Raw genomic sequence first — 27,741 nt, 5'->3', positions numbered from 1 at the left:
CGCACGAAGCGGCACCGAAGACCCCCTCGTGCGCTGCGACCAGGAGCCGGGAATGTGGGCGCGCAGCCCCGGCGTGCAAGAAGCCGCAGACGGGCCGTTATTCCGGTGGCGACGAGCATCTTCCTACAAAGCCGCTAGACCCTGTTGAGCGACGACGGCGGGCCCATGTGCTGAGCGTGTAGCCCCTCGCCCGAAAGAAGAAAAAAGTGGAAAGAAGGAACAGTCATTCTGGCTCCCATTAGGGGCCGGAGTCGAACGCTCTCTGCTCCCCGCCTCAGCAAAGCCCGCGGCCCCCACCAGGAAACGGCGCTTCCCAGCAGGGCTCGCTTTCTCCAGCTTTCGCCCACAGCCTCCCCACCGGGGCGCGCGGATAGCTAAGTAAATGAAGTTACCGGCGTTTGGTGTTGACCGCCGGTCCTGCTCTCTCCCGCTGCTGCCGCTTTCGGATTCGACCATCCCTCTCTTCTTACTTCGTCCCCCTGGGCCCTTATTTATCGTTTTTCCCGAGAGCATGGGAAATTGGACTCTATGTTACCGGACCATACAGTAATGGGTGTTTTCGGCTCTTGCTGTCCTCATGTGTGGCGTCTGCGTGTCCGCTGGTCGTCATATTGATAACGAAGTTTGCGCTTACGTTTACATTAGTTCTTGCCGAGGAAAGAGGTTCCGGAACTCTGGGCATGGTTGTTGCTGGCCAGGCGGGAAAAGTTTTGCGAGGCCGATTTGCGCTTGTTTCCATCCCTATTGCCTCTTTGTGCCTGAATTTATTGTTGCCACGTCAGAGGCGCTGCTCAGCGATGACGGAACACGCGGGAATGAGAGGCAGCAAGGAGGCTGCTGCCCAGCGCACTTACGGCTTACTTCCTCCGCCCTAGTTTCTCAGCTGCTGGGGTGAGCAGTTCATTCGGGCGTTTAGGATTTGATTGATTGATTGTAGGGTTTAACGCGCCGACGCAACGCAGGCGATGAGGCGCGCCGTAGTGGAGGGCTCCGGATTAATTTTGACCACCTGGGGGTCTTTATCGTGCGCCAAAATCTCGTACACACGGGCGTTTTTGCTTTTCGCCTCCATCAGAAAAGCGGCCGCTGCGGCCGGGAATCGAACGGGCGTTTAGGCATTGGTATCGTCTTGTATAATGGTGTTTAATCATATATCGGCTATTCAATTTATTAGGTGGGCGGATAAAAGACAGTTATTTTCCCATTAAATCTCCCTCTTTTTGAAAGCTTCGTAATCTATAGTGTAAAAGACTCCGCACTTCCACGGGCCACATTGCTGCGTATCACTGCGGGCTTTTTTTACACTGCGCCGTTAATGGTCTGCAGGAAACCAAAATGATCTCAGAGCCCTTCAATACAGCACTTCTCATAACGCAACTGTAACTTTGGCACGTAAAGACCACAAAATTAGATTAGAAAACAGAGATGCCTATACGTACATGCGATTCGTTACCTCGACGATGGTGATCAAGAGGCAAGACGTTTGAGGCAGGAACGCTGTTTTGTAGTGTGCTGCAGAAAAAACCCAGTGCTATAAAAAGAAATTTCACCGGTCAATCAAAATAACGACGCCCAGAAACAGAACCCAACTACCGGCAACGACAAAAAATATCAAAGGCTGACGGTAGGGCTATAAAAAGATCTTAGATTGCTGTGCACTGAAGAATGCGCCAATGTGTTGAGGTGTCGAACGACGTCTTCCGCATCAGTGGAAAGGTCTGCACTGCAGGTCGCACACCGAGGGCCTTTTTGCTCTTTTTAATCGCAGTGTTAAAAAAAAAAGAGAACTCCCCGCTGAGCCCAGACATTTGCGGATTAGGTTACGAAAGAAATACATGGAGGCTACTTGTAAAATTGCGAAAAGCCAATATTTTATTTGAAGCTGCGCTGCCCCCCCACCCCCCCTCATGTCTAATGATAAGTCTGTCATGATTGCGTCCTCTTTTTTGAGATAATGTTTTTGTCATGAGAGGGATATGCGTCCTACGTGTAATCTTCACCAACTAATGGCCGCGGGGTGTGGGCCGGCGATGGTTTTAGGTGCGGCCAGTGCCCATCCCTTTTGTTTCCTCGCATTTAGTTCTCCTGCGGTCTATGTACATGGACGACCAAATCTCGCAGCTGCGGCGGAGGTAGACGCGTCAGAGATTGTTGGAGTAGCTGGCGTCTTCTACGAGTGCGGATGGCGCATCCTGGTATTCTGCTCCTCGGCTTTCGCGTACCACTCTTAAAGGTGAAGCTTAAGCGTCCTCCAAGATTTTGTGTTCGTTGTTGTAGAAAATGAGACGAATCAAAGGAGCGCCAAAGCATATGAAACAATGCCATCTGCAGCCGCCCTAGCGACAATGTCGTGCGCACACGCTGCACGGTGCCCGATCGGCTGCGGCCCGCTTCTATCTTTGACCTTCGAGGAAGCACGTTTCGCGAAAGGGCGGGCAAATTGGACCGCTTAATGGAAGAGAAACAGATTGGCGGACGGTGGCTTTTTGTTCTAGCTTCAGGGCCCTAAAGTCGTGGCATCAAAAGCATCCAAATAATATTGAGGAAACGTTTACAAAAGGATCGCCGTTCCCTCTGCCATTCATTCGTAAACCTAACAAGTTACCATTACAGGTCCTCCAACTCTTAATGGAACGGCGGCGTTACTCTATTCCCCCCAAAAGGAACTGCTTGCAGGAACGTCATTCCGCGCAACACTGGCCAGGACGTAGTTGTGGCCTTTGCCTTGTACCGCTCGGCAGCGCCATGAAATTTCACCAAGGCTGTTGCGTCCCTCAACAGGCCACCCTTTAATACCATCTTTCCCGTGCGTTCATCACCGCGGGAGATCACATTGCACGCCCGAAGTCGCGTTGCCGGCAGCGAAAAAAAGCCGCCCAAGCGCAAAGAACACGCCCGCGCGAAGCCGCGCTAGAGTGCCCGCTCTCCCAGTATAGGGATCACGCTCTCATCAGCGGCCACCGCGTTGCACCGGTTATGCAAATTTTATGTTGTTCGCTCAGCTCTGCAATATTGATCCTCCGCGATGGAGAAGCGCTACGTACCGGATAGCCTGTTTGCGGTGCCTTTGGCTTTGTTTCTTTGAAAGCAGCCGAAGCCGAATGTGCGCCGAAACCCGTGTATTGGGTCGAAACGCACAGCTCCGATTTGGCATTAACCGGTTCTTCGTGAGGTGGCGCTTTGTCGCCTTCCGCATGAGCTTCATCGCGAAAATCCGCGTTTCCTCCCTCGCAGCCAGTGGCACTGGTTGCATAATCGCAAATGCGCACACCATCCGAGAAGCGCTTCCAACTGGCGTTCTCCAGTAATGAAAAAAAAAATGAAATGAAAAGTTATCACCCCGAGGTATATTAGTACTAACAACGGACGTACAGTTTCAATTTCCAGTTGTTTATTTACACTCCAAGAAGCATTCGGCTCGGAAACAATGCTCTAGCAAGCTTGAAAATGTTCCCCAGCCCAACAGAGTACGGCAACATGCATTTACAATCATGCAATCACAATCTTCCCTGTGTTGCAAAAAGAGAAAAGTATGGTGCACAGCATTATAACAAAGCAAAGTGGTGAAGAATTTACACAATGTTAAAGAAAAATAACATATCGGTATAACAAATTACACTGTGAAATTGCACACTCTTATACATAAAGAAAGCACAAAAACGAAAACAGCAGGTAAAAGCGAAATAGCGGAAATACATGTAACGAAGCAGCGGTTTCGAAGAGTAACATTAAAAAATGCAACAATTGAAATTAACAAGCAAGAACTTTAAATTCAGTAGCTCAATTCAATTCAGATGCAACAATATAAACGGAGAAAAAAGAAATACACGCAATGACACAGCTGAAAACATTTCGTTATGGCTTCAAGTTTAAGCAAAAAGCTCGCAGGTGTGACAGGGAGCATGATTGAATATCTAATCCATTCTGGTTAAGCGGTCTAAACGCGAAGGAAGGGTGTGATGCAGCATTTAAATGCCGTAATTGGTTCTAGGCGTCGTTATGTTTTTATTGTGGCGCAAGGTGTATGTTTGGGCATACGCATTGGTAGTTGTGGTACAATAATTCGCAATTCTCTTGAACTTAGGAATAAAAATATATTGGTAATTTCAGTTGATTATCGCAATGCCTACAGAATGGCAGGACACAGCTTTTTGGGGGAAATATTCTAGTACACCAACCTACTGGAAGTGCTGCCCTAACCCCATGGAATCTTCGGAACCTGACGGACGGAGTTCTGTCGCCTCCTAGTTTAGTACGCAGTACATCGACGGCAGGAGATTATATCGCATGAACATGCCCCATTTACCTGCAAAATGCAATTTAAAATTGAAGCCTGACAAGAGCGATTAATTTTTCCTGTTTAGGGCTGTTTCGGCAGCGAAAAAAACCGGCATCGTGCTGGATTTGTTTTTTGACTTCGGTTTCTAATGTGATGTTATTTAATTTCGAATTTTGGTGCATTCTTCCTGCTCAACTTCAGCAGCGCACGCAGTATCGTTGAAGTATGTTTTTTGAAAGGGTGTCCCAGAGTTCCGTCGGTACCAATCACAGCAGCCCTGCTGCGGCCACACCGCTCCATTTCTAAGCGATACCAATTTAGTGCCTGAAGCATATGAAATAGGTGGAACAGTAATGGTTGCTTCAATAGGGCAAGTATTTTTGTTTTATTAGTGCTTTTTGCTGCCAAACGCTTCTAGCGCCTGCCCACCAGACACCCTGCCTTATTTTTGCCTTAAAGCTCGGCCTTCAAGCATCATGCCGACCTGTGCATAACAATACGCCAGCCTAGACACTTCAATAAAAGCACGATCTATGTTGGAGAGAAGAAGGTTTACCAGAAAACTGGAATAAAAACAATGTTATGTGTATTTTCGGCGAGAACGCTATTCTGCTGTGAGACATGGCATCAAGTTCTGCCCCGTGGCTTCTCTTTTTATGAGTGCTGTAGTCAACAAGCGGAACTTTCGCGGAGTGTGTGAACACCGTATTTGTTTCTTCGCTTTCACAGGAACGCCGCTGGTGCACTAATTTGCAAATATTGTTGGTGGTAACGTTTGTGCTTTAACAATTTTTAATTAACGTGAATGATAGCCTGAAGTAGGGTTTGGTGGCACTATATTCTGAAGCATGACCGATCATTTTGATTGCGCAGTAAAAATTCATCTTTTATAAGTGAATGATCAGGTGACCGCGCGTGGAACGATATAACATGTAAAACTTTAAAGCTATACGCCAAGATTGTTCGGGTTGATTGCGGCCCGTATAGTTTTTGGATAGAAGCGTATCTCTCCAGAGACGTCATTAGGGCATCAATTTCACATCACCTAGCTGGCCCCGGCCATTTTTAGGCCACAAAACATTCCAGTTCAACTAAACGAAAGCACAAATTTTCCATAGCACCCATCTCTTTACCTGAATAATAGAAAATTTGAACAGTTTGCTTCGGATCCATCTTGATGTACGTTCGTACAGATGAACCGCCAAAAGAAAGCGCCCTCAGGCTCCCGTACTGTACACCTCTAGATGGTTTCTTTAAATCTTTTCAACTTGGCGCATGTCTCCGTTCGTTACAGGCCTATAAACTCGCCCAGATAGAAAAATCTGTTCTAGGTGAAGTGGAGAGGACAGCCTTGCTGGAGGCAGCCCTTGCTACGCCAAACGATGATTACAGTGATGTTGACTGAATATATGAGATTTTGTAGAGGGCAAATGAAAACAATGAAATGTTAAAACAAGTCGGAAAAAACGCTTAAAACAAAATTATGACTGAGAGCTTTAAAGAGCCAAATGAATAAAAAGTAAAAACGATGCCGAGGAAGTATACAAGGCTAAACAAAAAGAGAACGTATGCGCGTGACAACGTGAACGGGTAGACATCTAGTCATGTGGATAACTTCAGATTAATAGTTTTTTCTGGCCCAGAGTCCCGCACGTAGGCCAGAATGTGTCTGTAAAGTCGACTTATCTCCATTGGCAAACGTTCCAAGATATAAAAACAATTGTCAAACGTCTCCCCGTGCCCTGTGATTCTTCACGTGTCAAAGCATTGCAGAGATATATACTGATACCAGTTGGACTAACAGTGGCATCAAATGGAGAGATCTAATGGGTTCGGTAATGCATTGGTACATCTTCACGTAAACATAGAGTTCAATTCCAAAGCTGTCATATTTGGCTGTGAAGTCAGAGTGGTTCGAAATGATTTCAGAGTGGCTCTAAAACGATTTTAGTTCAAAATAAAAATTTGGTGATGCAGGCCAAGCCTCGGCCTACCGGAAATTTGCAAAGAGCTTTGTGCGTAATTTAGACGCCGTGGCACAAATAACTTCCTACTAATTGTTGCTGGAAACGATTATTTCTATTTCTGTGACCTGTTGTAAGTGTCGTTCTATTAGGTTTCTTCGGGTGCTGATTTCAGCGCATGTAATCCCTTCGTCGTTCGAATTTTTTTTACTAAGCACTGAGAGAATAATTCAGCTTCCTACTATTTGGACATTTCGCCGCGTTCGACGTCTCGAATAATTGGACGTTTCAAATGACTCACTATTTTTGGCCATTGTGTGCCCTTGATTTAGCAGATTACTCGACGAGACGTTCGCTTTAGCGCGCGTCATCCCAACAATTTCAAACATTACTGAAGCTCTTTCTTGGTCTGCCTTCCTTAGACCGTTTTTCAAACACAGTTTCTTTTTTTTCGGCTTGTTAATTGAATTTCTCGTAGTGTATCTTGCACGAAACCTTTTAATATGTAGCCGTTACAATCATTTCTATGCTCTTCTTCTCTCTCTAAGAAAGGACAAAATACCACGTTTTGTGTTGTTTTTTGTGTTCCCTAACACAGTCGTTTCCTTGAGGACAAGAGTTTCACCCATTATTTTCTTCACGTTTCGATCTTAAAAAAATGCGAGCTCTTCCCGGCTTGCTATACACCCCCATTTTCCTTTTTATATCCACAATGCCCTGAAAGCCGGCTTTCGCCAGAAAAAATAAGCCGAAAGCTCTAAAACAGAAATGCCCCCGTCTCCGTTTGTTTTATTACCTACGGAGGCAGTGATCGACAAAGGCACACTAGTGAGGAACCATAAAAAGGACCAGCGTAACACCGCAGGTAAAGAAAAATCAAGACCCGAAGTCTTGGGAGAGTTCTCCCTGGCGGGAAAGTTTGCTCACCAAGCGAACGCGGATCGCCCCCGACGTCGCGACGTTATTCAAACAGGTCGCGGCGCACGAAAGCAAACACGGCGAGCACACAATGACGGCGCGAGGAATCCTGCCGCGAATCTTTATTCGCGTCCATGAATGGACGGGAATTGGCCGAATTATTTAAGAGCTCTACTGCTCGCTGTTGACTTGGAGTCCTGGCGGATAATTGCTCGTGACCAGTGGCCGTAAACAATGCCGTTAGGGAACGCATGCTTGAGTTGTCGTTTCAGAATCGTGCGAAATATAAACATGCAAAAAAATGAAGGTAAATTCGTATTCAGAATTAACTTGCAACAACATGACGTCACGAGCACTCAGCTGTTGCGCTGTTGTAAAGTGCCCTTGGGAAAGTAAGAAAATATAATATAAAGTAAATAGTTCCACGCAGAAAGCCCTTGCCTCCAGTAAAGAGAAATCGACAGAACATCGTCAAAATGTGAGGAACTTTTGCATATTTATTCGCCAAGAAGTTATGGGCATCGTGCTTTTCCTAACGATATCCATGCTTTGGAATTTCCGCAATTACATAGAGCGAGATTTCGCCTACAGTATATAAGGGCACAAGTTAAGGTTTCGCAACATAACGAAATTAAGAGGAATTAGCCATGAAGGTTACGCAGTGTGCAACAATGAGGAAATAACGCGAAATTTAAGTTCGCACGGATAAGCCCTCGCGCCCCCCTTTGTGACGAACTGTAAGTAGTGTGAATAAGCCATTGCACGGCTCTACCACCCCGAGGAGTCTGATCCGTTTGCATGTGAACAAGGTCCGTCCCTGTGTTCTACCGTCCACTCAGCTGCTTGGGTGTGGAACCTAGAGAGCTTCTTCGTTCGCCTTGAGAGTGGCAGTTTCGATCCAAAGCAATGCATCCAGTCATCCTTCCCGCGTCTCACTTCAGTCAGGAGCAGTCAGTTTTCATTCAAAAAGGAGTCAGTCATCACAATAATAATAGGTACCCAGGTACAGGCGTACAGGAAGTGTTTTGTTAGGGCAGCTTACACAATATTTTACGGCAAAATGAAAGGTCACATTCAAGGGCAGATGAATCACAGCACCATCGTTTATCGTCTGGTTGAAATGCCCTTTTAGGCATCTTAACAATTTCGTGATTATACATCTCCATTTCGTCAATACGCGTCCTGCCGGCGAGAATGGCGTCGCGTCGCATGGGCGGCAGCCAATCCCCTGGAAACTGGGACAGGGCAGCTTACACTGCAACTCTTCTGTAATTTGCGTAGTGTGCAACATATATATTTGCATACTTTAGGCGTTGCATTTTTTTCAATGACAGGTCTGGTCCTATTTGTCTTGTGTGCCCGTCTTTTTAAAGAACAAGGCTCAGAGAGGTTCTGTTCTCTCCTTTCACTTCCAAGCATATGGCGAGGGTGCTCAGAAATACAGATAACCGTCTTCAAGCTTCCCAGTACAAAATCTTTTCTTCTAAGCCTTCTACGGATCCTAAACCGGATAGAGTGGAAAGGCAGGTAATGTCTAGAGACATTGAATGTCTCGGAATTTTGAACGTTTGGACGGCGTAGTTTGCCGAAGAACATTGCAGTTTATACCGAGGGAAATTGTTTCGCCTCAGCTGCTTCGAAGATCTTTGGATATATAAGGAAGGATTTGGGCTGTTTCCACTGAGCGATATCTTCGGTATAACACGGAAGGCGTAAGAAGCAAAAAACAAAAATGAAATCAGAGGTTCTCCCTTGCATACACCAAATAACACAAAAAAATTGAAAAGACACAAAGTAACTCAATCAGAGACAAAAAATGCACGTGGACGCATTTTTTAGACACAATTTTTTCCTAAAGAATACAAAGGAGTTCTTTTGCCTCCATGACTCCAGCGTACGTGGAAGATTGGGGGAGCCGGTGAAGCATGACAAAGCATACAAAGTAGCGAAACAACAATTACACAACGCAGCGGTCCTTTTCTAATGTGCTGTCTTTTACGTTGTATCATGCTCTCCGTCATGAATCCACAGAATGCTTTTGTTTCTATGGAGAACGCCTACCTTTCTTTCACTTGTGAAATTGATACATGACAGTAATCAGAAGATGTTGCATGCTTTTTACTAGGTGTTTACTAGCTTCCGCATGGCCGTACTGCTTGTTAGTTTGTGCATAGAGTGAAAAGAAAAAAAAAACAGCCAGACGAATGGTGAACTCATGTGAGATATTGGCAGAAAGGTTTTTAAACACAAAGTTTCTACTTGAGGTCAGGTTTTCCTGGGTTCAAAAAAAACGTCTGGGGACAGGTAAGGGCTTTTTCTGAGTTTTGGACATGAAAACACCAATTTATTTTCTTAAACCTAAAGAAGCATATCCATTACGTGGGTGGCGTGGGGCGTACATCGAAATTGGTACATCTTCGAAACAAAACAACAAAGTGCACACTGTTGGAAATGTACAAATAAAAGGATGTAAAACTTAATAGAAGCATAAAAACACGCGAGCCTATAATTAATTTTTAGGGGTACAATAAAAACACTACAACCACAAAACCCCAAACAACAATTACGTTTGGAATACGCAAATTGGTTAGCTTTAGTGGGAGCAGTTTGCTTTCCCTGCAAAAGCGATGTTACTCAAAGTTTGTTCCAAAGTATTATGGCACTGAGGGGAAAGGAGGTGCTCATCTCCGTCGTCCGGCACTCGATGGTCGTCGGCAGGTGCATAGGGGAAAGGCAAAATGGCGTTGTTATTGGTCCCTTCTGCAGGGCGTGTCCTGATTTCGCGAAGTAAAATAACGTGTGAATAATGCAGGAACTAGAGGTTATGTGATGTGAATCGAGCGACCCAAGCGACGAAGTTTGTTTAGGGTGGTTACGATTATAAGTGGGATATTCTTCACGGCTGCGAAAACGTCAGTGAGATAAGCTTCTCAGGGATGCCGCATGGATGATGCTTTCTCATGTTTTGGTAGCACGCAGTTTATATATCCTAGTTTTTTTATGTGCGGTGAAGCAGACCGTAGGTTGCGTCCTAAATACAAGTAATCTTTAACTGAACGCCGCAGAGCGCTCCTACGAGTTTTGATTGATTATGGGGTCTAACGCGCTCAAGCTAGACAGGCTGCAAGGCGCGCCGGCTTTGGATTAATTGTTATCGCCTGAGGACCTGAACGCTCCCCAAATCTTGACACACAGATATATCTGTGCTTCGCGGCCTTAAAAAAAGAGGCCGCCGCGTCGGGGACTCCAACCCGCGTCCTTTGTCTGAGAAGCACAAGGCCTTAGCCACTGAGCCACTGCGGGGTTGCTCCTAAGAGTTTTGCCTCGCAAGTAACGTTTTGGGATTCGGCTGTGGGGTTTCTGTGGTGTACCGGCGTTAGAGGACACAGTTTGCCTGCTACTGAAGCTGCTGAAGCCGACGATGTGGATGCTCCAGACGCCAGGCGGCACGGTACAAACTGCTGCGCTCAGTAGTCACTACAGCGCCTCTAGGGGAGGCGTGTACTTGCCCCTTTCGTGGAATTGAACGTAGCACTGTGTGTCTGTTGCCGCTGGCATTAAACGGAAATTCTGAAGGTAATTGTTCACCAGTACACTTGGGTGGATATGTGCTATCACCCTTGCTTGGGCCTAACGGTAGGGAGCCCAAAGAGCGAGGCGGACGGCTTGCTAGAGCAACGCCAAACACGTCGAGCTGCGAATACCTGTATACTTTAGTAGTTGTCAAAGTGTAACGTTTTTAATAATACCAGAAAAGTTCCCTGACAGCGTTGGCAAGTACAACTCAGCGGTTTTGTAATATTTTTTTTAGGATAGCGTATTGGCGACATTTGTAGGAGTCGTTTTGCTGACAGAGACGGACGTGGAGTCCGGACCTCGCACCTCATCTTTCAACAGCGGAGCTATTAAAGCTTGAGATTGTTTCGGTGGCTTTTTACCAAACGCCAAACACCTCCGGCGCAATCCGCCCGGCATGAAACTTTGCACAGCCATGCATAATCTCGCGCAGCTGCGTAGGCGGGGCTAAGCCTCATCTAGCCATGACGTCACAGCACCGACGTTCCTCGATGACGTCCTTGAAGCTCTTTCTGCCAGCCGCAAGTGGGCTAGCGGGACGAGAAACACGCTCCACCAGCATGCTGCGTGAGCGGGGCAGAAGGCGTCGCTAGTGTTCCCGTTCGTTAAAGGGCTCGATTGCGTGTCCTCTCCACGAATGCATTTACTTTGCATATTATGAGATGGCTCCTACCAGGAACACCCGGCATTGAACGAGCGTGGGGAATCGTGAACAAAGAAGCAATAGACACTTGCAATAGTGGCAAAAAGGGTTTCATTTTTTCTAGGCTAAACTAGAACCGCAATGATGGCTCAGAGAAGTACAACACTCTCCTCGTATACGGAAGATACGGCTTCAAATCCGCGTACCGCTGGGTACCACTGGTTTCTTTAGTGGGTGCAGGCGTCACTAGTCGATTGCGGACTCGTGAAGGTGTAATTCACGGCTGGAAAATAGAATTTACATTTTCCAGGGGCCTCTGAACCTTGTCCACCTGGCGGGCCCCCAGCCTTCTTGACACGTCGCCACATTGAAGCAACTGAAAGAGTTGGAAGCATGTCGTGCCACAGGGGGTTACCGATTTTAGCGTCCCCCATAGCTGTGGAAGTAACCATGTGCATTTGTGTGCCTTAAGGTGCCTGGAACCTACCGGTAAAATAGGTACAACCGACTTCACGGGCTTGTGGTCGGCCCTTGTGTGTGACTACAATGTTAGGGAAGTTGACGCGGGTTTTACGGGAAATCACCCCAATTCTCTGGAAAATGCAACTTTTGTTTTGGAAAGTAACTTTCAAACTGACTATCGTTCTTCAACTTGCGAAGCTTTTGATCGAGTAGCGCACTCCTTTTCATTTTTAAATGAATCACCCTCCGAATGGATAACAAGTTTATCTTGGATTCCTAGCTTTCTATCCTTGCTTGAACTGTTCCGGGTAATTAATCATTATACTTCGCCGCTTTCCCCGTCACTTTTGGTGTGCCTCAAGGCAGCGTTCCCGGTCCCATGTTTACAAAAAAATGTTTATCAATGACTTGCCTTCACACGTGACATCTTGCATGCGACTTCTTGCTGATGATTGCATAATTCACCAAACAATAAACCACCCAAGAGAACACGCAACACTTCGAAAAGACATTTTTTCTGCAATTGGTGCAATGCCTTACGAATATCTTTAAACTTAACTCAAGGCCAGTTAATTTCATTCGGCCGAAAAAGGTTTGAAGCACAAATGAGTTCACGAATACGTAACTTCTGAACAATCGTTCAGATGCCGAGGTTTTATTACATAAATACCTAGGCGTTCTCTTAAAGGCATGGTTCACCCACATTAAAGTCGTACGCGCGAAAGCTTTACCATCTCTATGATGTTTATGTAGCAATGTGCATTCTTCTTCGTCTACCATTGATCAGCTCACCTATAAACATTTTGTATTACCACGGCTGTAGTTCATTTCTTGCGTTTGGTGACCCTATCAAAATGATGAAAGTTACAATGGAAGCAGCGATCATTGGATGGTTATATGCAAGGTAAGCCTGAAATTCATTGTACAGTAGAAAAGTAGAAACTCTGCATGGAATCTGTCAAAGCCAGTACTGAGGAGTTGAAAACACCTCTCCAAAAGAAATTTTCACGTCTAAACGAGAACAGCAAAAATAGTGTAGACACTCTAAATGACAACGTAACAACGGTACTCACAGAATCTCTACCAGCTGTAGAAGCAGCAGCATGGGAGAAAGAAACGGGAAAACTGACTAAGAAGACCAAGGAACTGCTTTCGAAACGTAAGAACATGAAGGTGTCAAGTGCGGTGGACTAAGTTAAGTTAACGGTGCTGTCAAATTGGTTAACAGAAGTAAAAGAAACCGCATTTGTGATCGTGGAAACACTGCAAACTGCAGGAAGTTTGAAAGCGACTAAGAAGAAGCTTGCCAGCGCAAAAGACAGCATGTACGCACTCAAAGACGAGCAGTGTAACATTTCGTACAACACGGATCAGACAAAAGAGGTAGCTGAAAGATTCCACGCCAGGCTATTTGTCAGCGACGTTAGACCGGGGAAACTACTTAGAGCACAATGTTAACTTGCGATGTACCACTAGTTACTAAAGACGAAGTAGGAAAGGCTCTCACGGACATGAAAAGAGGACAAGCTGCAGGCGAGGGTGTCATAACCGTGGATTCCTTGAAAGAGGGAGAAGATCTAGTGGCGCAAAAACTTGCTGCACTATTGTCAAAATGCTATGGACTCAAAAATTGCCCATGGCCAGGAAAACGCAAACAATATTCTCAGTCATAAAAAGGGTGGTACCAATGACCTTCAGAATTACAGACCCATCAGCCTAATCTGAGTTGTTTGCCAGCTACTTACCCAAGTAATACTTAATCGCATTGGGAATAGCCTGGATTCCCAACAAACCAAGAAATAGGGTGGGTTTTGGTAGGGGTCCTCAACTATGGATCACATCCATTTGTAAATGAATTGATAGAAAAAAATCAGCCTGTACCACTAATACCCTTTAGATGGAATTTATGGCCTATGTGAAAGCGCTTGACAGTAGAAACCGCAGACGGGCTGAGAGTATCAAAAGGAGCAGGTAATAGAAGAGACCTACATAAGACTTCTAGATGGCATATATAAGGCAAGTACGAGGTGGACATAACACCTCACAAACAAAGCGATAAATTACCCATCCAAAAGCGAGTAAGACAGAGAGATATTATTTGGCCAAACTATTGCAGACGGCGTAGAATTGCTGAGTGAGATTTGATTACACCGGCGAAAAATCGTGAGGAACTACAATCAAAATCACGGCCGTGGAACTAAAGGGAAATATGAATAAATCTAGAGTAATGAGGAAGAAGAAACCTTTTCAGTTTTGGAGACGAAGCGCCAGAGAAAGGACCTGAATATAATTACCTTGGACAGAGGGTTAGTGCTGACCCCAACCGCGAGAGTGAAATCAGGCGCAGAATTTATTGGCTGGGGTGCACTCGGCAAGATACGCTACCTCTGTCACTCAAAAGAAAAATCTACGACCTGTGCATAATGTCGGTGATGAAACACGGAGCTGAAACTTGGCGTTTCACAAAGGAAAAAGAAAGCAAATTTACGTCTGCCCAAGGGGCTATAGAAACAATATTGATAGGAGTAACACTTAGATACAAGAAACGAAGCTTCATGGATCAGGGAACAAACTCGAGTAGGTGATATCATGGGTCTAGTAAAGGAAAACAAGTGGTCTTGGGCTGACCATATAGTGAGTCGTACGGACAACCGGTGGACAGGTAATATAACAGAGTGGATGAAAAGAGATATGTATAGCACGATGGAGAGATGACAGAATGGAGGGATAACACGATGGAGGGGTACACACGGAAATTCCGGGGCCAACAGTAGACTCGACCGTCGCAGGACAGGAGGCGGTGGAAGTCGGTGGGAGAGGCCTTCGCCCTGCAGTCGTCCTGAGGGATGATGATGATTACAAAAAAAAGCAGCAAAAAATCGCGCCTCACTGTTTATATACAGGTCAAATGATTTGAGCTGAAGCATAACAAAAACAAAACGGCAAATCGCTTTTGTGTGTGGAATCCACAAATACACTCATAGCATGAGATTTCCCGTTACCCACTCTAAGCACTGTTTCCACATCACGGACATTATGCAACCAACGAAACTTCGCACGCATCTAGGGCACAACAAACGCATTTTTTTAATCAGCTCTCCAACGTGCTATCAGCTTTTGCAACGATCTTCCTGAGAACATGGCGTCGGTGACTGACCCGGAAGAATTCCGTCTTCACTTGCAAAAAATTGCTCATTCTGCAACCCAAAACAAGAAAAAAGGTAACTAGACATCACTGCAGTAAATTATTTCAGTCGTCACCTAAGTGTTGCGGTTCCTGTGGAAGACATGGGATTTCGAACATTCGGCGATACAGCGCCCCAGGAAAACGGGAAAAAGCAGGTGAAGGAAAAATTCACGCTTCAGCATACTGCCCCAATGTATGATTTTGGCATAAAAATCAAGATTATCGTATTTCTATGGGTAATTTCAGGGTATGCACATTATAAGTACCCGACAGGGTTGGGGTTAATAGAGATGCCGTTTGGAAGCCCCGAAATTGTACAGCTGCTTTCGCTTCCGGTGTTCTTTTTCAGTGTTCTGCTCTAGCACCCCATCGCTTCATTTTTTCCTTCTCATTCAATGGCATAATGTAAGAGAACGTCACGATTCGATCGGCTCTGCATAATTCCGCCAGAGGGCTCCTTGCAATGGCGCTGAGGCTGCATTTAATCGGCACTGGACGCGTTGCCACGGGGTCATCGTTGTCGGGTTTCTTCTGCTTTTGGCAACATATCCGGTGTACTGGGCGCGTCTTTCTGGATAACGATGCCGGCGCGATTTTGCTTCTTCCAAACGGCACATAGCGAGTGTGCATGGGCCGTTTATTTTCGCTTTCCTGTGTCCCTTATATGGTGCATAAAGCTGTGATGTGTTTTTAGGGAGCGTGAGTGCTTCAGAGCAGGAATAGGAATAAAGGTGGGATAACGTCAAAGGGACGAAGTAATTGTGGGTGTATTAACGAGCTGATAAATCATTATAAGTGCCTATAATAATAGAGGATAGCGTGAAGGGAATCGGAAGACGATCTTCCAAACACACAAATACCAACTGATATTTGCTAGGTTACTGCCCTTGGTGGAGAACTGTTGATTTCTTCATTGCTGTTTTGGTATTTTCGTTCTTGAGGGGGACCTTGAAAGTGCGAAGACTTTGCAAGGGCGAAAGTATCTCTAACGACGACATCGATTTTTCGAGAGCATGCTTAGAAGCAAACAACTCGTGTCGTTAGAATAATAAGCGAAACTAAACACAGGAAAAAGAAAAAGAAAAACGAAAAATCAACACAGTACAGTATATTATACACGTTAAAGAACGCATGGAAATTTTTAGGAAAGCAAACAGACTAAACAAGGCATCTAAGCGAAATGCCTAAACAGTAATACAGTGACTTAGTAATATGAAAACTCCTGGAAAAAACGAGAGAAGAAGCGAGTTGAGTTGAAATATTGCTGGAGGTCAAACATTTTTGTGCACTCAAAAACATACATTTCTAAAAGAACCGACACGGCTCAATTGTGCAATAAGTGATAACAAACAACACGCAATAACATACTTTGCTTTAACTACTATTTGGAAACAAACACCCAAGAAACCTCTTTGAGATGCCTTGTAATATTTGATAAACATGAGAGTGTTTAATTGGATACGGCAGGCTACTGCAGTTAGAATAACTGAAAATTGAGTGCCAGATTACTGTCATTTGTAGAAACAGCGGCAGGAAAATTCGCGGAGAATCTAGTCGAGTTGTGATTGGTGCCATAACCTGCATAAATGAAGTGCAAAATATGTTTGTTAGTAAGCAGGTTGAACACCAGTATTTTATTTATTTATTTATCTATTTTTATTTATTTATTTATTTATTTATTATTCATTATTTATATATTATTAATTTATTTATTATTTACCAGATACCGCAGACATGAAGCCCAAGAAGGAGTGGTACAAGCAATAAGGAGAAAAAAAAAAGAGTAAAAAAGGCAATCAAGCATAACATCACACATATACAATAGTGAATTAAGGGCGATTACATGAATTGCATTTTTTAGCACAAAAGAAAATAGGGGGAGAGGAACAAGGCACTAAATAAAGCAACGCAAGAACACTATGGAACAGCGGAGGAGATAGCTGCAAATCGTTTTCAAATCACCAGGAAAACATGTGTGTTAATAGAACTTTGTCGACAGAAGGGCGGCAAACAGTAACTTGTTCCACTCACAAATCGTGCGTGCAAAAATGAAACGAAAATGTAAAAAGATTACTTTTGGCGAAATATGGAGTTAAGGCAAGGGCATGTAAATGACGACCGCGCCGTGTTGTGACGAGACAAATGTAGGGGCTGGCATCAAGTAAGAGCTGCTGGTTAAAGAATTGATGATGTAATTTTATCTGAAATGATTTACGTCGCGATTCTAATGTTGGAATACCATGTCCTTACATCAGGGCAGAAACGAGTTTGTTCACCCGTACATACCATAAATAAAGCGGATGGCTGTTCTTTGGATACTCTCGAGGCAATCGATATTGGTTTTCGTGAGTGGATCCCAAATAACGCAAGAATGTTCAATTTTCGGTCTAATGATTGAAGTATAAGCTAAGTATTTAACTTGAGAGGGAGCGTCCTTGAGTTTGTGTCGCAATAAACAAGGTTTACGGAAAGCGGCAGCGCATATGTTAGTAATGTGAGAGCTCTAACTTAAGGTACTGGTTAATGTTACGCCGAGATATTTGTGTTCATCTCCTTGCTATAGTGGTTGGTCACAGGTACAATTAGAAAATTCCAATGGGAGTTTCTTTCTAGTCATCGGGAGGTATACTGTTTTGTCATGGTTTAGTTGCATGCTAGAAGTTTTGCTCCAAGAAGCAACGTTTTCCAACGCCGAGTTTAACGCCAGTTGATCCTCGATGCTATTAGTTTCATTAAAAAGGATTCAGTCGTCTGCACAAAGCCGTATTTTTATCGGATTATTTATAGCATAACAATGTCGTTGCAAGAAATAAGGAAAAGTAAAGGCCCTAGCACACGTCCCTGCGGTACGCCACCTGTAACAAGGAGAGCGTCAGAAGTGGTTGCATTAATGTTGACGTACTGTGTACTGTTAGTTAAATAGGCAGTCACCCATGAAACTAATAACGGTGGAAGCCCGATTTGAAGTAATTTTCCGAATAATTTGTCGTGTGGAACGCGATGAAATGCCCTACCGAAATCTTAGAGAATGAGGTCAACCTGTCCTCCCTGATCAAGTATTGTAGAAACGTAATTTAAAGATGGTCGAGAATCCCTTGCGAAACCTGTGTTGAAATGGATAGAAACTGTTATATTGACAAAGTTTGCGAACTGACAATACATTATTTGGCGAAGAAGGACACTAGCATTTGATAGAATTACATTTTTGGGATAATGCTTGGCTCTGAACATGTTTAGGATATGTGAGATGTATACGTACTAGCCGAGTTAACAAGGCCAAACGTCGGATGGTGGTGAATAAAAGAAAATATAGCGACGTAAAAAAAACGCACGAAGTGCACTTATACCGCACGTAGTATTTTTGTCATACGTCGTTGAAGTGATTCCGACATTTGAGATGAGTAGGAAAAAGAACGCCAAGAAAATGATATGGGCAGAGATATGAATGCAGTCAGTACCTTGCTTTAGCGGGGGTAAAAATTGGGCGTGTTCCCGTTCGATTGAAATAGCATAAATTTAGTTTTCTGGTTTTTATAATAAGGGTATTGTTGTGGCAGCAAATTTATGGCATTTATATAACATGATTAAGCGTCGAAACGAGGGGCGTGAGAAATTTGTGGGCACATGGTGCTGTAGTGTCGTCGGCGTAAACAAAAAACTATGCGCTGCTCTCACGTGGTCTGAGAAGTCATTATTGAAAATTATAAAAATAAATACAGAACCTAGAATTGACCCTTCAAGAACCCCTTGATTGATGATTTTATAACTAAAATATTCGCCACTGTCAACCTCGCCTTTTCTGTTAGTTACATATTTTTGCAAGAAAGAATGTGTAGCTCCCCTTACGCCGTATAGCTTGAGTCTATGAAACAAAGTGTTATAATTTTTAAGGTCAAAACCTTTCTAAAATTAACAAACTCTGAGCCTTGTGCACTGTGACAGTCCATTGATTATAATATAGTCTGTTAGAGATAGGAGTGCAAAAGTTGTCAAGCTCCCAGCGCGAAAACCAAATTGATGGGGTTTAAAAAATTGCATTTAGCGATGTAGCCATATACAAGCCGTACGAACAGCCGCGGGCAATCTTGCTAATACTTCAGACTATGAAAAAAGGTGAGTAGTTCGAGATTAGTAACCTATCTCACAGTAGGGAAACCACCCCTTTCTTGCTCCTCTTGTTCGCAGACGAGCCCCGCCTGTACGTCGTGGGGGTCCTAGGCGAGAGAGTAGCCCTGCCGTGTGACATGACGCCCAACACGACGGACGACGAGGTGTCGCTGGTGCTGTGGTACAAGGACGACTCAACGACGCCCATCTACTCGTGCGACGCACGCCGCACTCGGCTGGAACAGGCGCACCACGCACCCGCTGACTCGCTTGGGAACCGGGCCTACCTGCGGCTCATGGGGGACCCGACCTCGTCGGCCGAAGGCGGAGGACAGACGGCGGCACTGGAGCTGTTCCCCGTGCACGAGGAAGACGAGGGCCTGTACCGCTGTAGGGTGGACTTCCGGAAAGCACGCACGCGCAACTACGAGGTCATGCTCAAAGTCATATGTGAGTTCCTTCCCTCCTGTCTCTCTTGGCCCTTCTCTGTTTGTAATAACTCATAAACGCGAGCAGACCAAGTTTGCCATTTGCCAGGTTCTTCTAGCAAGTTGGAATGCTCGCCCACGCGTGTTGTACTGTATTTCGTCCAGTGCGTCTAACCAGAGAAAAATACCGATTCGGTTGCGGTTTGATTCCGGTGGATTTATTTCGTTCCGGTTCAGGTCCGGTTTGATTAAATCACTTAACGAAGCGGTTCGCGACCCGTTCCAATTAGTTCAATTGTCTGCTAAGTGAGCAAGAAAGATTTAGCTGTTCAAAAGGAAAACGAAAGCAAACTACAAACAAAAATTCAGTTCTGTTTCGCAATAACAGTGCTGCGATTTAGGCGAGATATTAGGAAAGCATGAAGTAGGGACGATTTATCAGCTTCCTTTCTGCCCACACCTTATGTTGTCCTGGGGGTGCATAAACCACCGCCAAGAGTTATTAGTGTGGGATGTATTTTCTACCGTTTCCCTTTCTGCTGAAATGAACATCCTCGCTATAGAATCGATCGTCCTGCTTTCAAAACGTAGGGTTAGGTGTGCGTACTGGCGTGCTTAATACCAGCGTTTAATACCAACGGCGGTCTATTTTTTTACCAGTTTGAGCATCCGAAAAACATTCTACAGCAGCCACGTAAATTTTTCCTATGAATTGGCTCTTTGGGCACCTAGAATAATTTGTTACCTGCCACCATCTCGACGGTGTAACCCAAGATTTTCTTGAGAGTAAGCTTTCCTAAATGCTGAGCCATTGCGTTTTTGCTGTGGTCACTGGAAGTTATTTTGCGGTCGGTATCACGGATGTGTGAGCCACAGAGAATGTCGTTGTTTCGCCTGACGACCGGCCCTCGTTCAATGCGCTACATTTCGGAGTCTTATAGCAAATTAGACCATTACAAACTGAGCGGTAGCATGATGCGTGCAGTACAAGGTGTAACTTTTTTTCTGAGGCGCTGTTTAATTAGTAGAAAGCAGTGTTCCCCTCATTATCGAGTCGCAGTATCGGTGGAGTAGCGAGTTGGGCAGTCAGTAAAAGTGCACCTTCGAAAATAAAGCAGAGCTTCAACAGGCAAAACTGCCCAACGAGCAGAAAGGATTTGCGCTTGGCGAATTTGACAGTGTACGACTGGCATTCCTTTCTGCAGGTGTCATCTTCTTTAGGTCTGTTTTTTCTTGCAAGACGAAGTACGTAATGGTCGCAAGGCCGAGGGGTGTAGTTTCTTGCAAATAGAAAAAGGGCATACCCACGCTAACAGTTTTTCCTAGTATACTGTCCATTATCATTTGTATCTGTTAGAAAACGGGAACTTGTTCGCTCTACCGTCTTGGAAAAAAAAGGAGATATACCAGCACCACGACGCTCACTTCCTTTGCCATGACGACATGCTTGGTTGTGAAAGCTCGAGCAAAAGCAATGGTGTGTAAAGAGCAATATCAACCTGTTCGTGTTCTGATTACTGGGTTTTGTCTATTTTGCGCCTGATATAAAATCTTGGGATGTTCTGCTTCTATTTTTTTTTTGTGGAAACACACTTTTTAAAAATCAAAGCCCTTTTCTTAGGGCTAAGATTGTTAAAACGCGAACCTTTCTCTATGCAAGCTTATTCAATGTCCTAGTCCAGAATCCATGCTCCCGAAGTCCAAAACCAAAACCTCCAAAGTCCAAAACTCCAATTCACCTCAGCCAAATTCCAAAGCCGACGCCCACCCCCCAAACCCCGTATGTTGCCGAGCGCCCCCAATTTGATGATTACGAAAGTTGTGAACCGAGGCGGCACCAGACACAATTGATCACTATTTTGTAGGCTGCACGGATGCTATCATTTTCTGGGACATTTTGAAGCGAAGAATCAGAAAAGATATGGGTATCACGCCTTTCCCAATCTGATTGTTGCTATTTGGCTCTCCTGGTGAGCTACCCTATTACATGTTTGTTTCTCTTGGTCTGCACTATCTGTTGCGATTGCGCTTCTACAACAGGCTTGCCGAGCCGCCTACATCAACAAAATCGTATATTCGAGAATGTGTGGCGTTCGTACATAGTGTATAGAATGCTTTCGAGCAACCATTTTGCTGACTCCTCCTTTTGAACTCGTGTGTGTTCGCCCCAATTCTGACGTATTTTTGCTTTCTCCAATTTGAGTGTGTTTTCTTGTTTTCTTGCTCATGTTGCGTCCCCGTCCTGTCGTTATGTTGAGTTCATTCTGCCATGTAGTGGTGAAAAAAAAGGGGGTGATGGCGAAATCGGACAGATATTGGCTTCACAACGCGAGAGACACAGGTGTGATTCCGACCATACAAGTTCTTTTCCTGTATTCATCGTCATCATAATCTGCCCTGCCTTTGTGTTAAATTGGGTTTTCTGCCGTGTGTTTTGTTTGCACCACCAATAGTGTGACCTAAAAAGTTTCGCTTTAAAATAGTGCGCCTCTGCTCCCAGGTGCAGCTTATGTTGCAGGGCCGCAGAGGAATTTAAACCACTTTGGGGTATTTAATAACGGGCGTCAAAATAGCGACACATGGACGTTCTCGTTTCCCATCTACATAAGAAAAACGGTCGCAGGGATGCCGGTCTAACCCGTGTACTTCTCGTTAGCAGCGTACGGCTAAGCCGCTGAGCAATTCCAGGGGCCTAAACTGGTCAAGGATTTACATTGTCGAGGTGTGTGACATTTTCAAGAAAATTATGAATGGAACAAGAATGCACACTTCAAATGTGGGCCTTCGCCGATGCGCAGTGAAGCACTCTTGCAGCATGACTGCTCCTATAAATTTGTAGCGAGGAAAGGGCAAAATCGTTTCATATCACCTGCAAGCTGTAGTTCGTTTGGTGAGCCTTGCACGCTGTAAAACGTGCTGTTTGGCTAGTTGATACATATTGAATGGGGCCTTACCGCAAAAAAGGCGAGTATATTGTTAGACGAGACGAACGGTACTAACAACTGAGTTTATTTCCAAAAATGCAAGCATATATCTGACAGGCATGCAGTGAAGAAAAAAGAAGTGAAGGAAAACGATACATCACGGGCGTCTGGCACAATGCGAACACCGGAAAAAGTTTGAACAAATTAACTTTCCTTATCAGAGATAGAACTAGACCATACCCTCAATAACATGGGCTCCTTTCTTTTTATAAAAAATGCCTCGGCAAACTTGCACTCTGCTTGCGCTACTAGCTGCAACTTACTATTTCTACGTAGGTGCGCATTGGCGTCCTATTGGTTTTGCATTGGTTTCCCAAGAGAGGGTTGATAATATTTGAATTATACGGAAGGGGAAACTGCGTGAGAGGGTACCAAATTGGCACGCGAAAGAAAATAGGCCTGAATGGCATTGACTGCGGAATATCAACAACGGATGGTTGTCGAACCGTTTCGTCGTTAACCGGTAATCGTTATTTCTTTTTTTCGGTTCTGTTCCGGTTCGGACTCAGCTTGCTCAAAAAATAAAGGTGATGATTTGTGTTGAGTTCCGCCAGAAATGCTCTTTTCGGTTCGCTTTGATTCCGGTATCGACACACGAATTTTGTACCATTATTCAAGATCCCGACAATAGCCCAAGAGATCTCGGTTTCTTTCCGCATGCGAGACTTCATGTTTCGGAGAATTTCCTGCTCGCTAACAGCGGCCAGTTTGCTATGTCCATGGACATCTTCGCTGTAAAAAAATTCACCCGCATTTCCCCGAAGGGGAGCATGGGGAAGTGCGAATGCACGGGTGATGCTATGAGGGGGAGTTATGTTGAACTGTGTTGGCATTCGCCCGTTAGTTGCATTTAACACCCCCGCGTGATCAAGTGGGGATTCACACACCCCGTTAGTCGTTCTCTGGAAATCTTGGTGAATTAAAGTGTGTGTTCAAGGAGATCACACACACACGCAAGTAAAGTGAAACGACAGTATTCTTTATTCAGCACTTGTTGGCGTTGTCGTTGTAGTTGACGGTCATTATGACCGCCTTGTGGTCACTGAAATGTACGGTCAAGAGTTGTTGCAAGACCGCGCGTATCAGACAGTTCCTCGCAAAGGCCAGGTCGATGTAGCTGCCGTTGATGGTGGTGGGAGCCTCTAGCGGTAGGCACGTCATGGAGTGGTTGGCGAGCATGTATTCCATCAACCACTCGCCGCCCTTTCGCACGTCCACGTTAAAGTCCCCAACAACCACGACCGGGTCCGAGGGCTTTACGCGCCTGGCCACACTCTCCATCGCCGCGTCCACGTATTCGACGACGTCGTCGCGCGAGATGTTTGGCGCGAGGTAGAGGGTGACGACCACGATTCCGTCGCCCGAGTACGCGTCGGTGTAGACGGGACTGTACGGCGACTCGTCCCTGACCGGCGAGGTGGACACGGCGTGCGACACGAGGTGCGCGTAGACGTGACCGACGAGGTAGACGCCGCAGTGCTCGCCCCGACTTCCGCTCCTGGCGAAGCAGCAGTCGTCGATGGCGTCGGTGGCCTGGGGGCAGGCTCGGGGCGGGGCGGCGGGCGCGGTGGCGCGCTGGAGGACTAGGCCAAGCGCCCTAAGTGGGTATGTGCTAAAGAAATTAGGAACTCTTCTTGGCCAATCGCCCTAAGTGGGTATGTGGTGCGGACGGACGGACGGCGGTGGACGCGTGATTCAGGGTCGCTTAAGAAGTGCATTCGCACTTAAAAAAATCCCTAATTTTGTCAACCCTTCAAATCTCCCATCACGCTACGTCCGCTGCTGCAATGCTAGTGGTTGCTGGCAAAAGCCGATAAATGAGCTCGGTAACATCGTTGGAGCACTGTGGCGTCGCGATCAAACGGAACCAGGGTCATCAGGTCATCAGGAACCCGGTCTCAGAATATTGCCCGTCTGACGCCGCAGGGAGAGATCATAAATGAGTCCTCCGCGCCACCGCTCTTTCTCTGGGTTTGCTTAGCGTCGAGCTCGAAAAGATCTACATTACTTACAATTCTCGTGACACTTACTATGAGTTATAATTGTTTGAAAATACCCAAAGTTTTATTTGGGCAACGGTTTTGAGTATAACAAGTAGATTGTTATTGTTAACTCTTTCCACAGGAGGCGAGTTTTTCATAGGCGAAGTAGTGGACTTGTTCATCTGTTTTCAAATTAAAATAAAAACCTCATGAATGCGTGCTACATCCATAGCACATTTAAAAATTATTGCTAGGTAGATGAGAATGGCTCGTGCCCAAGTAGTTGTTTACAATAACTTTAGCTCTAAAGGGTCTGCTTAAATGCGGTTTTTACAACAGTTTTGTACTCGCTCGTGAGGCAGCGAGCGGCTTCTGTCCTTTTTGGTGTCGTGCGTGTAGCATCTAGTACTCTATTTCTTTTAAATGTAACAACAGCAGTGATCGCGCGCATAATATGTAACAGCGGCTTAGAATACACGCGTAGGGCCGAATTAATTCTTAGGTTGCCGTTACAGAGAGCCATATAGCCAACTTCGCAATTTAAAAGTGGTAAACTATCAATTTTAATTTTTGATTACAGGATCATAGTTATTATTGCACGCGACATTACTTTTGCTACTTAAGCTTATTTTTATTCAAAATAAATGCCATTTTACTTGTTTCAACGTTGAACTCCGCCCCCAAAATATTCTTTTCTTCAAACTTGACAATGCTTAGAAACATTTTGCACTGTTTTAAAATAGGTCAGCAGCTCTGCACATTTGTATTCTTCCTGTTTGCTGTACCCACATACGACTCCGACAGTACTCTCGTGCGGGGCCCTGAGGGCTGCAGAGTACCGGTTTAGCTGTTTCGGCCCCTTCCCAGCCACCAGACCCCCTCGCCGCAGCTCAGGCATGAGTCCGTTAAAATAAAGTCAATATGTCTCTCCCTCCACAGTGCCGCCTAACGAGCCCATCATAACCGACCAGAATGGGGAAATTCTGCCCAGCAAAAGCATCATCGGGCCTTACAACGAAGGTGATCGCCTGCTGCTCGTTTGCCAAGTGGAAGGAGGTAAGGCCCTCCCACGGCCTCGAAAATACCCTGGCCGCACCTAATAAAGCTTCAGCAACTCATCGTAATAGCAAAACGGGAACTACTCGCCAAGATGGCAGCACCCTCGTTTCCCGTGCTAGCTCTCTCCCTCAGATATCATTTTCTCCAAGCTTGTGAAAACATCCTCTTATATTGCTAGGCTGAAAACGGCGTCAGGTGAAGATGTACTTAGAAAGCGTACTCACAAAACGGGAAGCACCGGGCAGGCTAGGAGTGCAAGCTTATTGCCTACCTCTGAATGTAACTGCCTGAGTGTGTGAGCGTGCCTAGCGCAATCTTCTTTTTGACGCTATCCAGCACATGTCCAAATGCTACACGTAGGCTATGTACTGGCGCCCTATTCCTCTACAGGTTAGACACTGAAACAATGTAAGGGCTATCGTAGACGCTTCTGAGGAAAGGTCGGGAGATGCGAAAGAAATTGGTTTGCGAGGTGTCATGGAGCGAAATAAGAAATGTATCCCCCAAAGCCAGGCATAACTAAGAAACGTCTCTCACAGTTTTTTTTTTACGTTTTGTTGCATTGCCTCGAAAACGCAGGCAGTCCTCCGCCGGTGGTCACGTGGTGGCGAGAGTCGTTTCTGCTGGACGACGCGTACAACGTGACCTCTCAGGGGATCTCGAGGAACGAGCTGCTGCTGCCGTCTCTTGGCCGCAACGACCTCATGGCCACGTTCACCTGCCTGGCCACCAACAACAACGTCTCTTTCCCCGTCTCGGCCAGCGTCACCGTCGACCTCAACTGTGAGTGTCGACCCCTTTCTCAGCCGAGGTCGCTGATTACCCTTTTCTCATCTATTCACTTCTCACCTGTGCTGTTGGCCGTCTTTTTGAGCTGCCTTGGGCAAATAAGCTCACTCGGAAGCACTGAGGTAAATGCGGTATGCGATCGCAGGCGAAACAACAAGCGGAAGAAATAAAAGACGCGAAGTTTCTGGAGGGTTGCCTGGTACCGTCAGAAATATTAACATCGGTTCTTAGTGCGGCTAATTTGGATGCATTCAACCTTATAAGAGGGTCTTCTAGGGAAAGAAGAGCACACCCTGAGCCGAATAAGGATTTGTACGCGATGGGGTAGTACGTGGCTTAAAACTCCCATATCGGTAGTGGTGGGACCTTCCTTTTGTAGTGGACATTAAGGTGCTCCCGATTGAATGAATGAATGAACGAAGCAATGAATGAATAAATCAACTAGTCGATTTATTCTAGTAACTCAACTACAGCCACATTTCCAGTAACCAACCACTTGGCTAAATTGGATGCAAAAGTCATTCAATAATTTATCTTCTTCATATCTAGATATTATCTGCAGAAACGTATATGATATAACTACAAAGTTTTATTCGTTCTGACATTGATCCACACACAAAATTCACTGCTCAATTACACCAGCCTGCCAAGCGATACTCTGATTACCTTCCCTCAACAATTTTCCCACAACAGAAAGTCACATACCTCCGAAACGTTATCCACATTAGGAAATGCGTAACGTAAGTAAAATTAGGCAAATCTTAGGCGAAGATTTCCTGAAGTGAAGTATTTGCTGTTTAACACGATGTGTCGGCGGTTTGAACTCAAGCATCTGTTTCCTATCCGTGGTGCTTCATTGCCCTGGCAACAGCAGCGTTCTCTCGGCTACGTCTTTTTCGGTGCTGCGCAGTTCGTCCGCTGTCCGTGTGGATCGAGGGCGAGCAGCGGCCGCTGTCGGCAGGCAAGCCAGTGACGCTTCGCTGCCGCTCGACCGGATCTCGGCCCCCGGCCCTGATCGAGTGGTGGAAGTCGGGCGTGCGCATGAACGCCTCGGCGCAGGCCAACGGCAGCAGCGCCCTCACCTTCGTGCCCCAGGGCGAGGACTCTGGCAAACAGCTATCCTGCCGCGCAGAGAACGGCCTCATCCCCGGAAGCGCCATTGAGGACGGCTGGAAGCTGGACGTCCACTGTGAGCAGACCTACTTTCGGTGGATTGTACTGCGTCTAAGTCGCTTTTCACATGGTAGACGTGGTAATTGAGAGATGTCGACAGTGAATTGAAGCGTCATTCCTTTAGACACATAAATGCCCGGGAAAGGCTTACAGCGCAGAATAGCGAGGGCGGGAAGGTAATGAGTACAAC

The 27,741-nt window shown here is 45.6% G+C and overlaps 1 protein-coding gene across 2 annotated transcripts in view; it reads left to right on the top strand.

Moving 5' to 3' along the window:
• LOC144179513 (protein turtle-like) overlaps positions 1–27,741 on the top strand; it is a 269,845-nt gene that overhangs the window by 207,721 nt on the left and 34,383 nt on the right. For both annotated transcript variants that reach the window (XM_077707892.1, XM_077707893.1), the window contains exons 2-5: positions 19,215–19,586; positions 25,470–25,586; positions 26,169–26,372; positions 27,289–27,567. In XM_077707892.1, the coding sequence (XP_077564018.1) occupies positions 19,215–19,586; positions 25,470–25,586; positions 26,169–26,372; positions 27,289–27,567 (972 nt within the window). The remainder of the gene's footprint in view (positions 1–19,214; positions 19,587–25,469; positions 25,587–26,168; positions 26,373–27,288; positions 27,568–27,741) is intronic.

The sequence above is a fragment of the Haemaphysalis longicornis genome, unplaced genomic scaffold, assembly GCF_048455015.1.
Source record: "Haemaphysalis longicornis isolate Haplotype H1 unplaced genomic scaffold, Haemaphysalis longicornis Haplotype H1 scaffold_4, whole genome shotgun sequence".
Taxonomy (NCBI): Eukaryota; Metazoa; Arthropoda; class Arachnida; order Ixodida; family Ixodidae; genus Haemaphysalis; species Haemaphysalis longicornis.
The sequence above is the reverse complement of the archived record's forward strand: the minus strand, read 5'-3'. Positions and strand labels throughout refer to the sequence as shown.